The sequence below is a fragment of the Nicotiana tomentosiformis genome, chromosome 1, assembly GCF_000390325.3.
Source record: "Nicotiana tomentosiformis chromosome 1, ASM39032v3, whole genome shotgun sequence".
In the NCBI taxonomy this organism is placed as follows: Eukaryota; Viridiplantae; Streptophyta; class Magnoliopsida; order Solanales; family Solanaceae; genus Nicotiana; species Nicotiana tomentosiformis.
The window spans coordinates 118,820,419-118,839,001 of record NC_090812.1 but is presented as its reverse complement, the minus strand read 5'-3'; the positions used below and the strand labels follow the sequence as shown (position 1 = coordinate 118,839,001).

The window sequence follows — 18,583 nt, the reverse complement described above, 5'->3', positions numbered from 1 at the left end:
GGCATAAGTACAATTGTGCTTGAATAATAATTAAATCAAACAATTTTACAAATTTCCCTAAGGAAGGATCTTTTTTTTACCTTGAAAGTTTTTCACAAAGAAATAGAGAATTAATCTGTTGATGGGTTAATGAGAACAAATCATCACAGTAAGCCAAGATGCAGCAAAAGGTAACTCATGTAACTTTTCGAACTAATTGTAAGTCCAGTAGAGAGACTATATATCATCCAAAATACCCAAAAAAGAAAGAAGCACAAGCAACCCTACTACACCAGTACACCTTACCTTAGTCTCTTGAGAACTTCTCAATTACCAAAAAGGAAAAAATGCCAAATTCCACCATGCAAAAGAAGGTCTATAATCGTTCCTACCAAGTCGCTGATTTCCACTGGACCATAATAGAATAAACAATTTCAGTTTCTCACAACCAGAAACAAAGAAAGTAGAGAGAATCAGAGAACGTGAAGCTAAGCTGAAGGACAAAATTGAGGAATTGGTAGAAAGGTTCACTACTTTATCTTTATCTAAAAGGGCTCCAAAGTGGCGCAATTTACACTCAAACAAAAAACCATGTAAGGTGGAAAAGGAATACGCAGGGGCAAAGTTGATACAAAAAAAGGTTTTTGTGACAAATCACTGGAAACGTTCAGTTGTCGATTTATAAGGTGCAACACGTGTCAGAAGTTAATTATTAAATTACCCTTCAAGCGGCAAGCAGGACGACGAAAAGGCCCTCTATTCCCGTTTCTAAATAGTAGGAATAAAAGGAATTTGCACAACCAAAAATTTAAAGTCCAACTACGATAGGGGGAAAATATTTACGCAAAATTAATAGCATAATTTTGTTGTCTTATAATTTCTTTGTCTTGATTATAATTAATAAATATGTATTGTCACATCATTCTTAACTGAAATAATTTGATTCGTTTTAGTGTTTCAGTTCAATAAATGCTATCGTGAAAGACAGAGTGTCAATGGTTCGGTTAGGTCGATATTTTATAAAAATTTATATTATACTAATTTTTTAATTATTTTATTTTATATAACTACAATTAAATTTTTTTGAAACCATCCCAATCATTTAGGTTTTTTTTCGGTATCATTACAGTTTGATTAATTTTCAATATTTTTTTTAAAGAAAATATCATGTAAAGTAATAGTTAGAAAGCGATGCCAGGCGTACTTGCATAGGACTTTAGCAAAATCTAGATTTTTTTACTATTTAGAGGATGATTAATTAAGGGAACAATGAAAATTGGCCTAAATAGAGATTCATTCCACTATTCCACAACGTAAAATAAATTAAGCAAATACAAGAGAAATACAAATTTACACGAGTAAAAAAAGATATTAATCACATTGGGACTTAAGAATGGATTCTAACAAAAGATTAATCCAACAAGAGAAATCTAAATCATATGAGAGGAAAGATATCTAATACCTTGTGGTATGCTACTCAAGATCGCTAGAATATTTTGTGGCTTGCTATTGATCAAGATGCTAGAACTAATTTAATTTAATAGGAGTAGCAAAATATATTTGGGAGTTGGGACTTTATGTGTTAATTACTTATTAATTTGTAGCCGTTTTCATAATCACAAGGCCTAAAAAAATAAAATTATTGCTTAACTTAATATATAAATATATTTTTTATATATAAATTTATTCTGTACAATTTGCTTATTTTTTAATTTATTTTCATAAAATATAAAACTTAACCTAAATATTTGGTGTGGTTATATGTTTATATAAAACTTATGAATTTAGTAAAAGAAACTAATAATCGGCTCATTTGATTTAGCCGATTTTTAAATATACATTGACACCCCTACATGAGAAAATAATTAAGTTACACCATATGGTTGTCGGAAAGTCAGTTACGCCCTTAATATTTACGGGCGTCTCTTTACCCATCTACTCTTATTTGAAGTAGAATTTACCACCCTGAAGTTAGTTTCATGAGATGGAGTGCGGGAAAGTCGTTACACGTGTGCATGTTGGCGACACACCATAAATACACTAGATTTTAAAAGTTTCACTCTATTTTTGTCTATAGAGCTGGCGAAGATTCTCCAGAAGAGGAAGGTCTACATAACGTATGTTCAGGAGACTAGGTGGGTAGGATCGAAGGCAAAAAATGCGGACGGGTATAAGTTGTGGTACTCCGGAGGCGTGAAGGGCAAGAACGTAGTGGGTATTTTGGTGGATAGGGAGCTCAGAGAGTCAGTGGTAGAGGTTAAACGTGTAAACGACAGATTGATGGCGATTAAGTTAGTAGTTGGAGGGAGCACTCTAAATGTCATTAGCGCTTACACGTCGCAAGCAGGTTTGGACGAGGAGGTTAAAAGGCGCTTCTGGGAGGCGTTGGATGAGGTGATGCGGGGTACTCCGACTACGGAGAAGTTATTTATAGGAGGGGATTTCAATGGTCATATTGGGACGTGTGCTGGTGGCTATGGCGAGGTGCACAGTGGCTTCGACTTTGGGGATAGGAACGGATGAGGAACTTTACTGTTGGATTTCGCTAGAGCTTTTGAGTTGGTGATTGTGAACTCTATTTTTCCGAAGATGGAGGAGCATTTGATTACTTTCCGAGGTGTGGTGGCTAAGACTCAGATTGATTATCTCCTCCTCAGGAGGTGTGATAAGGGAATGTGCGAGGATTATAAGGTGATCCCGAGTGAGAACCTCACGATACAACATAGGCTGCTGGTGATGGACGTCGGTATATTGATAAAGAGGAAGAAGAGGTATGTACGGGGTCAACCGAGGATCAGGAGTTTTGACTAAGGACAATGCGCAAGAGTTGGAGATGCGGTTAACGGCTATGGGGGCCTGGAATAGTGGTGAGGATGCTAGTGTTATGTGGACGGCGACGACGAACTGTATAAGGAAGGCGGCGAAGGAGGTGTTAGGGATCTCGAAGGGTTACTCTGGCGGGCACCTAGGCGACTGATGGTGGAATGATGTGGTCCAGGGTAAAGTGGAGGCAAAGAAAGCGGCATACCTTAAGTTATTGGAGAGCACCAACGAGGAGCAGATGAGAGCGAACAAAGAGAGATATAAGGAAGCTAGGAGGGAGGAGAAATTAGCGGTCACGGAGGCTAAGACTGCTGCGTTTGGTCGGCTGTATGAGGAACTGGGGGCCAAAGATGGGGACAAAAAGCTATTTTGCCTGGCCAGAGCGAGAGAGAGGAAGGCATGTGACCTGGATCAAGTTAGGTGCATCAAAGACGAGGAAGGTCGTGTATTGATGGAAGAGGCCCAGCTTAAGCAAAGATGGCAGACGTACTTTCATAAACTATTGAACGAAGAGGGGGAAAGAAACATCATGTTAGGGGGATTGGGGCACTCCGAGAGTCACCAAGACTTTAGGTACTGTAGGTGTATTAAGGTTGAAGAGATCGTGAGAGCGATGCGTAATATGCGTCGCGGCAAACCGACCGGACCAGACGAGATCCTAGTAGAATTTTGGAGGAATGTGGGTAGAGAAGACTTGGAGTGGCTGACTGGGCTGTTTAATGTTATTTTCAGGACGAAGAGGATGCCAGATGAGTGGAGGTGTAGTACGATGATTCTGCTGTACAAAAACAAAGGTGATATCTAGAATTGTAACAACTATAAGGGTATCAAGTTACTGAGTCATACCGTAAAAGTTTGGGAGAGGGTGGTGGAAGAGAGGGTAAGAAGGACAGTGTCTATATCAGAGAATCAGTTCGGGTTTATGCCGGGTCGTGCTACTACGGAAGCTATCCACCTAATAGGAGGTTGGTAGAACAGTACAGAGATAGGAAGAGGGATTTTCACATGGTGTTTATTGACCTAGAGAAGGCGTATGACAAGGTACCTAGGGACGTTCTTTAGAGATGCGTGGAGGTGAAAGGTGTTCCGGTAGCTTATATTAGGGCGATTAAAGATATGTATGATGGATCTAAGACTCGGGTTAGGACTGTGGGAAGTGACTCAGAGCTTTTTCCGGTAGTTGTGGGGTTACACCAAGGATCTGCGCTCAGCCCATTCTTATTTGCCCTAGCGATAGACACACTGACACACCATATTCAAGGGGAGGTGTCTTGGTGTATGCTTTTCGCTGATGATATAGTTCTGATTGATGAGACATGAGGCGGTGTTAACGAGAGACTGGAGGTATGGAGGCAGGCCCTAGAGTCTAAAGGTTTCAAGTTGAGTAGGACCAAGACGAAATATTTGGAGTGTAAATTCAGCGACGTGTCGAGGGAATCAGATGCTGAAGTGAGGCTTGACTCACAAGTCATCCATAAGAGAGAGAATTTCAAGTACCTAGGGTCTATTATCCAAGGAGTTTGGGAGATTGACGGGGATGTCATACACCGTATCGAGGTGGGATGGATGAAATGGAGGTTAGCGTCTGGAGTCCTGTGTGACAAGAATGTGCCACCGAAACTTAAAGGTAAGTTCTACAGAGTTGTGGTTAGACCGTCCATGTTGTATAGGGCTGCGTGTTGGCCAGTCAAGATTTCACATACCTAGAAGATGAAAGTAGCAGAAATGAGGATGTTGAGATGTATGTGCGGACACACTAGGACGGATAAGATTAGGAATGAGGATATCCAGGAGAGGGTTGGCGTGGCTCCCGTGGATGACAAGATGCGGGAAGCGACGTTTAGATGGTTCAGGCACGTGTGGAGCAGAAGCCTAGATGCTCCGGTTAGGAGGTGTGAGCGGTTGGCTCTGGCAGGTACGAGAAGAGGTAGAGGGCGGCCTAAGAAGTATTGTGGCGAGGTGATCAGGCAGGATATGGCGCGACTTCAGATTTTCGAGGATATGGCCCTTGATAGGAAGGTGTGGTGGTCGAGCATTAGAGTTGTAGGTTAGGGGATAGTCGAGCGTTTCTCCTCGCTGTGCCGGCTAGTCTGATAGTGCTTTTTGTCTAGGACTACTAGCGGTTTTTATTGTGTTTTATATTTTTCTATCTTTCACATTTTGGCCTTTCCATTTATTTGCTGTATTTTACGATGCTGATACTATTTTTCTGATTTCTGTTGTTATTACAGATCTATTATCTATGAGTCGAGGGTCTCCCGGAAACAGCCTCTCTATCCCTTCGGGGTAGGGGTAAGGTATGCGTACACTTTACCCTCCCCAGACCCCACTAGTGTGATTCTACTGGGTTGTTGTTGTACTCTTTTTTTGTTTTGTTTTTGTTTTCAATCACAGTTTTTTCCTTTTATTACTCATTATACACTAATTAATCCTTGTTTAACCATTTAATCCCTGATTCTGAACCCACTCCAACCCCAGTATACGATTCTGGTGACCACTAAAGAGGATGAAATGATCAAATAGGAAGAATTGAAATTATGCCAAATTAAACTAAAGCATGAATAGAGATGGAAAAAACTTACAGATAGCATAGCTATTTACAAAGATTTAATATTATCACTTTAGATGATTGTTTAATTTAGCATTATTCCTCTATCTTGCCGGAAGGATCACCTCTCTACCGAGCCTCCCTTCATCTTCAATCTTCAAAATATCTCACAACTACAAATTAAACCCCATTAATTCACCATTTCTTTCCAAACACCATGTCTGGTGCAGCCGAAGCAGTAGATCGGAGAGCTTTGCCGGAATTCGTTAATTTTGTTCAATGAGGTGACTGAGGGAGAAGAAGGATAAAGCAAAGAAGAAAGAGCTTACTGTGGGAGTTTGTTCCTCACTGTACTAAGTAAAGGAAAGAAAAACTAATGTCTTAATACTTAATAGGACTTTCAGCTAAGTGTTTAACTGACTTTTTCGGACAATTATGGAGTACAAGTTATGTATTTTCCCTAGATTTTATAAAAAGAGAAGAAAAGGAAACCAAACCAACTATTTTTAATTTTCTTGGTTCAATTTTTTCCGTTGGCACATCAAAAAAGGTCATGAATAAACTGTTCCATAAGTCACTATATTTTATAGCAACAAATGAACACAATTATTTCCTTCCATTAATCTAACAACAAACACACACACACACACACATATATGTGTGTGTGTGAGAGAGAGAGACTAAAAAGAACAAAGAGACGACACCTCAAATGTTCTCCAAAATATAACACAAACTCAATATGAAACTTAAACAACGATATGCTTCATTTATTTTCAAACCGGAGTGTAAATTCCAGAGCCTTTTGAAGTTGATGGTCTTAAAACTCCTCTAGGAGGAAAGTAAACTACCATAGCAAAAAGGAAATCAAAGCAGTCTCTTTGCCAAGCGCTTCATAACAGTAGAATTACAAAAACTTTTGGAATTTAGGAACTCAACTCTGACATTTATATAGCAACAACTTTTGATATTCAAAAAGCTACATGGCGCCAAGGTGCCAACTTTTGATATGCAAGCATAAAGGTTGCTGTGAGCCCTTGTTTTATGTTACAAATACACGTACGAAAAAATGAATAAAAATATCTGCTGCTCATGATTTTATACTACCTTTGCTTGCTGCAGCCTATATATTTCCTTGTGCAGAATAAGACATCATTTTCATGCAGAAGAAAAGCTTGGAAGGCTCTTTAAAAACTTTGCCCATGCAGCAAGGTCAGTGGAAAATCGACCCAAAACAGCAATTGTAGCTGTACTGCTTCCAAACTTCTCAATTCCTCTAGATATCATATTATCATGCATGTGTGACTTGCTTCTACCACTACCATTATACCTTCCCCTAAAAGGGATGAAGTGGTCTCGGCTATCTACCTGGTAAGCCTCTCCTGTACTTGCAGTTTGAAGCCATAAAAATGTACAATTGACTGCAATTCGCTTCTTCCAATGGAATTAAGTCCATTTGAAGAGAAATAACCTATATGCACAATACCTTGAAAAGGAAGTAAATGATGTTCACATTGGGACCAGAATGGTAAGTTGAGCTCAGAACAGATAAAGTCCTTAGCATTGCCAACCTTACCACAAGGACTTGAACTATTAATTCTACTTTGAAGAAAGCCATTCAGTTTCATCTCCATATTAGAGTTTCTAAAGTTCATTAACCACTTCAAGAAACGATATGGAGTACCTACAAGCTCTTTCCTTAATGGGTCTTCCCCCAAAGACTTTAGTATTGAAACCACTGCATTGGTCATAGTTGAATTTGATTGTTCCAACTTGTTGCAAGACTGAGATGGGCACCATGATTGGTCAAACACCCCAGGATGGGCGTTTTCTTTGCTTATACCTCTGAAATTCAGAAGAGTAAAAAGATCAGCCCAAATGTCCGCCTTCTCGTCCTCAAAAACACCAGAACCAGAGCTAACTTGTATCTTCACCCAACTTTTGTGAGAGGTGTCAAGGAAGGCTGATTCAGAATTTGGAAAATGAATGTGCAAACACTGCAAAACAACAGCAACACCTGCAAAGCAGTGCAAATTTCGTCAGCAAGACGCTTTGGAGCTTGGAGCCGTTTCGCAAAGATATCAGCTACACGAGAGAGCTTGCTTAGTCCTACAACCCTTTGGCCAGATGGGACATAACCAACTTGACACCTAACCTGGAATGGAAGCAGGCAAGACTCACAGTAGGAGAAGAGATCAAGATCACGAACAATCACAAGCCCACCTGCTCCTCCAGCTTGACCACTTCCACCTCCCAACCCAGCTTCAGGGAATAACGCACCATGAACAACATCATTCACGTTTTGTTTATAACCTTCGTACAACAACCAAAAAGATGAAAATAGTCAAACAACATTTTAAAAAGAAAAGTAAATAGTCAAACAGTGATATTTAAAGCATCAACCAACACAATAAGGTAGGACTGGAAGTATGACTAAATAACTCCTTCAATTTGCAAGATGTTGATTTCTAAGTCTCACATATGCTTGGGCTACACCATTTTTATGAATTTCCAGAAAGTAACCCGCTTCCCAACCATATACATAGGCTCGCATTGGACAGCTTCATACTAAAGTACCGAGGACATGCCCCACTAATTATAAAACATGGCTGTATATATAAACTAGAGAAAATAAAACCACCTTAGTTGTTTACAAAATATTGCTAAATGTTTCCTTTGATACCTTACTAAAGAAAAGCTAACTGATAGATTCAATAGGAGAATACTGGATTTCTTAAAGCGAAGGTTATTAGTAGGCATTACCTTTATTTTCCAAAAACCAATCATTTCACAGCCAAAGAAAATAACTATTTGGTTTAATTAATAGACAGAACAGATCAGCAAGAAACTTTAAAAATTCAGTTCATCTAATTCATCACTATGCACATAAAAAATAACAAGACTGAAATGTTAATGACAAAAAACATTAATTTTCACTTAACTGAAGTACCAATGCGTGAACATTTTCACCTCAATAAGCCTAACGAGACCAATAACAGAGAGACGGAGCACTGATTATTTCAGAAACTCCACAAATGAACAACTTTAGAGGGTAAAATAAGATAGTGCGTGCAGTTTTGATAAGCCCACAACTTAAGATTGCTTCATCATCAGGATACAAAAGTTGCAACTTTGGAAAAACTTTTGAAGGTAAAAGAAGACAAATGAGTAAAATCTTAGGAGTGGTTCACCCTCATGCTAAAAAAGGCCTCTTTTATTCTAAGGCAACCAAATACTATGAGACAATAATATCAAACACTAAACATGCAACTTTTACGTGCCAGTAGTATTATGGTCCCCAGTAGTTCCTATAACCACAAGTACTTGATACAATAAAATTAATAATTTCTGTGAAATGCTCCACTTTCCATAGACTTAATGGAGTTAAATAAATAATTAAGGATCCATTCAAAGCATGCAAAAAGGAACCAAAAAAAAAAAAAAAACTTTTTGTCGCTTCTCGAAGAGCCTTGGCGACCCGAGAAGGAGTATTGCGGATACCTTCCCTATTGATATCTTCACCCAAACCCTGCAAAAGGACTTTCACAGCATCCTCAATGGCTAGCTTCACTCCATTCTCTTCTACTTCCTCATTGAAATGACCTGACTCTAATGCGTTCATTGCACCCCAATTCCCTGAAGGAACAAAAGTACTGCAAACCCAGAAAAGGTATTCACCACCCAAATGAGAAAAAGAGCTGATTTGTCAAAATTTCTTTCTACCCAGAACGACACGAGTTATGAAGATTTAAAATATTAAAGAAAAACTGAATACACAAGAAACTCGAAAGGACAAAGGAAGAAAGTGTGGGGCTGTAATTGAGAAAAGAAAATTTTCTTTCTCCTATGTGTTATTACTAGAAGAAATTTGAAGGTCTAGAAAATAAGGGGGGCTAAGGTTGCAGTTGACATTGCAATGTGTACATTTATTTGGCTTCTTATAGGAGTAAGTTTCATGTTGACAGTGTATCGTCATTGGATTGTGGGACCCGGATCAGCTGGTGTGAGCAAAGGTACGGGGTAAAGGTCTAGGTCGGTCAATTTACGTGAACTATTTGATTAGACACGGATTTTAAAAAATAAGAGAAGTCTTTTGAATTCGTGTTATAAAATATGACACATATATTTTGTGTGATTATAAATTATTGCATAAAGATAAATTATTTTTCAATAAAAAAAAATATTATTCTTTTTGACACAGACTAAAAATAAAATATGCTTACATAAATTAAAACGGAAGGAGTAATTCATTTGTCTCAATTTATATGATATTGTTCAGTTAAAAAAAATATACTCCTTCCAACAATGGCACTTTTTCCTTCTTAATTTGATTTGGTATAAAACAACAAAATAAGTTAAATTATACTATGCAAGACGTTTCAAGTATTCGTACATAGAGTCTTGTGAATTGTTTTTCTTTTTTCCTTATTTGAGTCTTTTGGCTTTGGTTCTAGGTACATACAACATTGTGTATAGGTGCTCGCCTGTTGTGTTTAATTTTTGTCAAGAAATTTTTATAAAGCACAATAATTTAGAGCCTAATAATTATAATTTGCCTAATTATTATTCATGGTTACTGTTTAATTGTTACCAACTTTTATCACTTGTATTAACACGTTCAATGAATACAGTCTGTGTCAACTGTATTCGTTTGCGCAACTATATTCGTTTGCGCAACGAATACTATTTGCATCAACTGTATTCGTTCGAATACAACCAAGGCGAAACACAAGGGTATATACAAAGGATACAATGTCACGACCCAAAATCCCTCTAAAAGTCGTGACGATGCCTAACTTGCTTGCTAGGCAAGCCAACACCAATATCAATAACAAAAGCCAAATTACTAAGTCATTTAACATGATATGACAAAATATAAAAGAGAAAATAGCCTCAAAACCAATATAAATAATACAAATACCTGAGACAGAGCATAAACTCGATCATAACTGTCTAGCAATGCCTAAAACTCGTTGTCACAACATCACGAGCATTTAATCAAGAGTGGAACGATCTCAACTAGTAACAATATATGTTTAGAAATAAGTAAATTTGATAGGGAATAGATGGAACAAAGGGAGGGGACCCATGTGACGAAGATATACAAATAGGGAAGCTTATCACGAAATTTTCAATGCAAGCTCCTAAGTAGCTGAATGGATACAACTCGTACATGCTTCAGAATCTGCACAAAAATATACAAAAATATAATATGTGTACAAAATTATGGTATTCAGTAAGCATCAAGTCTAGCCTCGAAGAAGTAATGACGAGGGGCCGATACCGACACTTTCTAAAAGTTTAATAAGCAAGTAAAAGCATTAAACAAAATAATAGATAAGACATGATATCATCAAATAGGTACAAAGGCAAGGGCACAGTAAGATCCGGTATTTAGACATGCTTTTCAGGAAAAGTAAGTACAATACAATATCTAGTATCTCAACTACTTCATTTATCATGATATAAACCAGTCAAAACGTATATAGGGGCGCCACTGCATGAATCTAGAATGCATATGCATGCTTGTGGTCCAATCTCAATACCCCATAGTACCAATCTATATGCCCAACACTGGCTAAGTGTCCAAACTAGCACCAATCTTGATGCCTGCGCTCATAGGGCCTAAAATAACATGGGTAATCACCTAACTCTCGAGGGGTGAATCCATATCCAAGTATTGTTGCAGCATATAACCCAACCCACTAAAAAATTAAAATCCATAATTAGTATCCGCTCATGATATCCTTAATGTCAAAATCCTCAATTTTCCTCAATATCTAGCTCTCCAACTCATGTATATGCATATGAGATGATATAACAAAGACACACCAAGACAAAATAATAAAATACAGATGAATATTAACATGAACAAGAGAGGGCTATGACTAATCATGTAATTTAATTTTCCATAGCAGCTCAACATGTTCATTTAATATTCTTAGGTCCGATCATGATATGAAGCATGAGCAACAAGAGCCAATAATCACTAATCATAAGTCAAATAGGCAAATGCATAAATATGGCTAAAGTAGAAAGCCCAACACTGTGAAAGAAGTTTGTTATGTTTGAATCAACAAGTCATAATTCTAGCATGGTCTTTAATCATGATTAAGATTCATCACATAGCCATAGAATTAAGGAAACATGGATAACAATTTATAAAGTCTCAACAATGCATACTATAAGCATAACTCTGACCGGCTATGACCATAACTTAGCCGCACATATATGCTCGTCACCTCGCATATACGAAGCACCTAAATCAAGTAGCAAGTAGAAAATAATTCATTTATGGGGAAAACTTCCATCTTATAAGGATAGATAAGAGACTTACCCCCACCTGGTAAGCTTCAATAAAAAAAACCGTCTTTCCTTTCAAATCTAAATTAAAAAGTCAACAAAAATTCAATCTCGAGCTGGCCACCGAAATCTAAAATTGATCATAGATATATTCACCCATAATCCCTTGTTTCTAAATACATGATTACATTCCAAAACTGAGTTCAAATTGGCCCTTAAATTTTTAAAATATACCCTCTTAAGTTGTAAATAAAACCCCCAAATTTCTCTTTAAAATTTCAAGTTTTAGGTGTAGAAATCTATGGGGAATCAAGATATATAATAAAATCTAAGTGAAAATTACTTACCTCCAATGTAATAGTGACATTTCTCTTCAAGATCTCCTACTCTCGAAGTTTCAAACTTAAGTAGTCTGCCCTACACTACCCTTCGCGAACACGGCCACTGCCTCTCGTTCGCGAAGCATAAATCTGCTAGCTTCCCAAATCCTCCTTTGCGATTGAGGAAGTACCCTCGTGATCCCAAAGCTCACCCAACTCACACACTACGCGAACGTGACACTCGCCCCGCGAACGCAAAGACCAAGCCCATGCTTGCCTCCACTTCAGCACGAACGCGATCACCTACACGCGAACACGATGCACCAGCCCATGATACTACATGAATACTCTATCACAAATTCCCAGCCAACCAAAATTCATCTCTGCAATCGCAGGACCTGTTCTGCGATCGCGAAGTACTGTTGCACACCAACACATCAGTAGTTGTAAACCTCATCGAAATGGTCCGAAACTATCCCGAATCATACCCCACCCCCTGGGATCCCGTCCAATTATTCCAACAAGTCCATATACTTCTTATAAACTTATCCTAAGGCTCGAAACATAAAAAATAACAACAAAATCATGAATCGAAGATCCAAATCCTTATCTTAACTTTTAGCCTTTGCTGAACGCGTTCAAGACACACTTGGATATTTTGGATCACAACCAAACTTTACACACAAGTCCCAATAAATTAAATAAACCTGTCTAAAGTCTTGAAACACCAATGAGAATTCGATAACACTAAAATCAACTTCAGGTCAAACCTATAAACTCTCTAATCCTTCAAATTGTGAACTTTCGGCAAATGAAGTTAATACCTTCTAGGAGCCTCCAAATCAAAATTCGAACAAACATCCAAGTTAAAAATTATCATACAAATCTATTGGAACCATCACATCACTAATACAAGGTATAATACTCTAAAATCAAGCCTTGATCAACTCTTCCAACTTAAATCTTCCATAATAAGAATTACTCTTCCAAAGTAATCCCGAACCTCTCGGAAATCAAAACCAACCATATGCGCAAGTTATAATGCATCATTTGAAGCTACTCAATATCGCAAACCATCGAATGGAAAGCTAAATCTCAAACGACTGATCGGGTTATTATATTCTCCCCCACTTAGACATAAGTTCATCTCTGAACGTGCCAAGAGTCGTTCCAAAACCTTCAAATAACTGAATAAACTCATTATACACACACACCAATGAGTGATTCCATGCTACCTAAATCCATTTAAATATATTAACACATTCCTGACTGAAGATTCTTCCTTCAACCTCCACCTATAAGCCTTAGACCCCAAATTCCAACATCCGAAACTTTCTCTAAGATCCAATTCTTGTATATATACATCGTATCAATTCCCACAAGCTGCATCGAGTCATAAATATACTCCCAAGATGTAACCACACGATATATACCATAACTCATATGCCCCTAACCATATCTTCTGCCCACAATAACTGTTTATTAGCAAACTTGATATCGGTAAATATACCTCATATCAAATAAATTGTTGTTCCAAACCTTCGCAACACTGTAAATGATGAAAAAAATGTGTAGAAACTCATAACCACCGATCAAAATAACAATTCATTAAGTACCCTCGCTCGCAAGAACCATTGCCATGTTCTGAGCTGACTAATGGCAATCTTCTTCCAGACATACCTTATCCAAATTCGATTGTAGTAATTCCTGGTCCAATAAACCTCGTCTCACTTAATACAAGCTGTTCGACTGACAGACTATATCAAATGCCACCTAGAACCTCATACGATGCAATCCGTGCACCAACAAGTAACAACTCGAATATGACCAATAATAGAAAAAGAACCAAATAGGAGAGCTCTCTAACAAGTTTAACAAATATAACAACAAAATCATAATTCTATGAACTCATCCCATAAAAGGGAACAAAACATACGAAATAAGCACAAGGAATCATATCCAACATAACTCCATTGTAGTATGTAACATAACTCTATTACAGCGTGTAGCCCAATCTAAATTTATTAATCCATATAGGGATACCCATCGAGCCATATCATGCTCACTCCAACACTCACATCATTAACAAAATTCAATTATTAAGGATTCATACTGTAAATAGTAAAGTGGAATATGATATAACTCAACATCAAGAGTCCATGAATCTCAGACAGGGTCTAAACATGACCACAACTATCTCACAAGCTCTCCTAAAACCCGAGTGTCACAACATAGTTATGAGCATCTAAGAAGAGTATATAAAATCTCAACTGACTAAAACGTCTATCTGGAAATAGAAATACATAGAAAGAGATATAAAAGAAAAGGGAAGGATGACTCCATGTGTTGCAGATCGAATCAAGTAAGCAGATCACTGCGAAGTCTATAAATAGCACTCTTGCTCCGCTAGGCGAATACCACTAAGACCAGCCTCAGAACCTGCACAAAATATACAGAAGTATAGTATGAGTACAAAATTATGATACTCAATAAGTATCTAGTCTAGCCTTGAAGAAATAAAGGTGAGAAGTCGATAGTGATACTTACTATCAGCTCAATAATCATATGAAGCATATATAATATATGGAATAAAGCATGATGTCATCAATCAAGTCCACTGATAGAAACACAGTAAAGCTGGTATGTAAACATACTTTTCAAACATGAGATATCACACAATATTAGATATCTCAAATCGTTCACAATCATGATATTAGTCAACCGAAAATCATATAAATACAATAGCCATTGCATGAGTCTAAGCTATCAATTCATTCTCACAATCCAATACTAATTCTCATCACACAGTTCCATATATCCGACATTAACCGAGTGTCCAAATTAATACCCATTTGAGTGTCTACTCTCATAGGGCACAAAGAAACATGGATAATCACCTGACTCCGGAGGGACAATACCATATCCAAGCGCTGTTGCAGCGTACAACCTGATCTACTAATAGTAATAATATCATTGTAGTGTGAAACCCGATCCATACATATTATCGTTGTGACGTGTAATCCGATCCATGCAACAACATCAATAATCAATATCCGCTCATAATATTTGTGGTGCCAAAATTATCAACTCTTCACACTTTTCAACTCTCCAACTCATAATATATGTATGAGGCAATATAATTAAAGGCACCAGATCACATTAATAGAAATGCGTTATAAAAGCCCATATGGCTAAAAATGGTTATGGAAAGTCATATAACTCAATTCATCTCCATAATTTAATAGACGAATTTCATATTCAACAGTCTTTCATAACATTTAACAGGAATATACTAATCCATATAATTTCCAAATCAAGAATCAATAAGAGGAGTATAGGACTACGGCTTAGCAAAGAAGCTCAATATGAAAAATAATCTTTTATGCCCGATTCAACAAGTCATAACTTTAAGCATGCTTATAATCCACAATTAAAAATTATCACGTCATAATGGAACCAATAAAACATGAATAATTAGTTCACATAGTCCAAACAATGCAAAATCATAAGCCAAATATTACCGGATATGGTCATAATTTAGCTATATATGCTCATCACCTCGCATATATATGGATCCTAAATCAAGCAACAAGTCGCAAATAAATTACCTCTAGGGAAAATTCCCTCTTACTAGGATAGATAAGAGACTTACCTCTACCCGGTAGTCTTCAACCTTCCAAAACTGATTTTCCTCTCAAATCAACCTCCAAATGACTCGAATCTAGTCAATACAACTTAATAACGTCAAATAAAGACATAAGAATCAATTCCAAACAATAAAGCTTCAATCTTTAATTAAATCCCCAAAAGTCAACAAAAGTCAACTCGGGCTCACATGGCCAAAACTCGAGTCAAGGGGTAGATCCCGGCTACCTATAACCCTACGAGTCCAAATATGTGATTAGATTCAAAGATCGAGTTCAAATTTATTCCCAAATCCCCAATTTATAGTGTCTTGCATTGCAAACAAAACCCCCAAATTTCTCTTTCAAATTTCATAATCTAAGTGTAAAAATCCATGGGGAGATAAGATATTTAATCAAAATCAAGTAGAAGTCAAAGTAGTAGTGAGAATCCCTTCCAAAATCGCCTCTTAGCGAGCTTCAAAACTCAAAATAGTAAAAAATGGGCTAAAACTCGACTTAAAACCCTTCTATTAGGGATCTTTCATATGCGGCCCATAGTGTCGCTTTTGCAACAAAACACTCACATATGCAAGATTCACATAAACATTCGACCTTCGCACCTGCGGCGCACCTGCCGCATCGACGGACCCACTGGTGCGACCCAATTCCTCTCTCCTACAACATCACATCTGCGATACTTATTGTCGTAGATGCGACCACTACTAACCATCCAGCCCCTCACAAAAGTGCGGAATCCTTTATAGGTGCGGCGTACCAGACATTAGAAATTGCTACCATATCCCGAATGGTTCGGAACTACTTCGAAACGCACTCGAGCCTCTCGGCCCCCCATCCAAACATACCAACAAGCACTAATACCTTATCCAGACTTATTCACATGCTCAAAGCACCATGGATAGCATTCGAACTACAAATTGATGGTCAAAATTCATCTCTTAACTTCAGTCTTTTCAGCTTCGCCAAACATGTCAGAATCATGCCTAAACATTCCGGATTCAACCAAACTTTGCACACAAGTTTCAACCAACTAAAAGAACCTATCCCAAATCTAAATCCGAACATATGCCTAAGTCCAAAATCACCAGACGACTCTATAGGAACTATCAAATCACAAATCTAAGGTCGTCTACTCAAAAGTCAAACCTTGATCAACACTTACAATTTATGCTATCCAAAATAGAACGAAGTGTTCCAATTCAATCCCAAATATTCCTGAAATCAAAGCAACCACCCCCTAAGTCACAAAATAAAAAAAATATGCATACAGATCAAATAGGGAAACATGACTTAAATACATAAGATGACCGATAGGATTGTCACATTCTCCCCCTCTTAAATAAACATTCGTCCTCAAACGGGTTTTGAATCATACTTGGAGTGCCAAAAAGATTAGTCTCTATCTTACAAGTTGGTTCCTCGACCGATTGACCTCTCTACTGAACCTTCAATGATGCAATCCCTATCGATCTCAACTTCCAAACTGCTTATCCAAAATGGCCATTGCCTCTTCTTTATGAGCCAAATTCTCATCCAACTGTACTGAACTGAAATCTAATACATGTGACTGATCTTCATGATACTTTCAAAGTATGAAAATATGAAATATTGGATGAACTCCCGATAAGCTGGGTGGAAAAGTAAGCCTGTAAGCCATCTCATCCATTCGCTCTAAAACCTTAAATGGACCGCTATACTGATTGCTCAAGTTTCCTTTCTTTCCAAATCTCATCACGCCCTTCGTAGGTGAAACTCTAAGAAGAACTTTCTCACCCTCCATGAAAACTACATCACAAACTTTCCTATCAACATAACTCTTATGTCTGAACTGTGCTGTACGAAGTCACTCCTGAATCAACTTTACTTTTTCCAAAGCATCACTAACCAACACTGTACCCAACAACCTAGCCTCTCCAAACTTAAACCAACTAACGAGAGAATGACATGGCCTCCCATATAATCCTTATATGGAGTCATCTGGATACTTGACCGATAGTTGTTATTGTAGGCAATCTCTGCTTATGGTAGAAACAGATCCCACTAGCCTCAAAAATCAATAATATAGACTCTCCATATATCATCAAGGATCTGGATGGTCCGCTCGGAGTGCCAATCTGCCAGAGGGTGAAATACAATGCTCAACACCACCTCTGTCCCCAACTCACGCTGAATGTCGCTTCAAAAGTGAAAATGTAAACTGAATGCTCCGATCCGAGATAATAGAAATCGGCACACCATGTAAGCGGATAATCTCTCTGAAATATATCTGAGCCAACTTCTCTAAAGTGTAATAGGTCATGACAGGAATGAAATGTGCAGACTTGGTCAGTATATCCACAATAACCCAAATAACGTCAAACCTCCTCATTGTCTGTGACAATCTTACCACGAAGTCCATAGTAATGCGCTCTCACTTTCACTCCGGTATAACCAATCTCTAAGTCAATCCACCCGATTTCTGATGCTCATACTTGACCTGTTGACAATTCAAACACCGTGAAACATGTCTAACAATATCTTTCTTCATCCTCCACAACTAATAATGCTTCTTCAAATGATAATACATCTTTATAACACTTGGATGAATAGAATACCATGAACTATGAGCCTTTTCAAGAATCAACTCCCTCAAACCATCCATATTAGGAACATAGATCTAACCCTGAAGGTGCAATACACCGTCATCACCAATAACAACCTCCTTAGCACCACCTCAAAACATCATGTCATTAAGGAAAAACAAATGAGGATAATCATATTGACGAGCCTTGATGCGCTCAAACAAGGACGACTGCACAAAAACATAACCAAGAACTCTACTAGGCTAAAAAATATCCAATCTCACAAATCTGTTGGCCAAAGCCTGAACATCCATAGCCAAAGGTTTCTCCACAACTGGAATAAATACCAAACTCCTCTTACTGTTTGCTTTCCTGCTCAGAGCATACTCTATGACATTTGCCTTCCCT

At 37.8% G+C, this 18,583-nt stretch overlaps 1 protein-coding gene and 1 pseudogene across 1 annotated transcript; one reads left to right on the top strand and one right to left on the bottom strand.

The window, feature by feature from the left end:
* The first annotated feature begins 2,568 nt into the window (after positions 1-2,568).
* On the top strand, positions 2,569-3,607 carry LOC138908993 (uncharacterized). The gene is made up of 2 exons (XM_070199896.1): positions 2,569-2,670; positions 2,978-3,607. The coding sequence occupies exons 1-2, from the start codon at positions 2,569-2,571 to the stop codon at positions 3,605-3,607; spliced, it is 732 nt and encodes a 243-aa protein (XP_070055997.1).
* Positions 3,608-6,209: 2,602 nt separating this feature from the next.
* LOC104084896 (GTP cyclohydrolase 1-like) lies at positions 6,210-9,228 on the bottom strand (annotated as a pseudogene).
* Between the last annotated feature and the right edge of the window lie 9,355 nt (positions 9,229-18,583).

Excerpts from the sequence above, each read along its gene's own strand:
- LOC138908993 (XM_070199896.1), top strand. The coding sequence starts at position 2,569 with ATGGAGGAGCATTTGATTACTTTCCGAGGTGTGGTGGCTAAGACTCAG. Across the intron at positions 2,671-2,977 it reads GAATGTGCGAGGATTATAAG|GGTAAAGTGGAGGCAAAGAA; the intron begins GTGATCCCGAGT and ends GATGTGGTCCAG.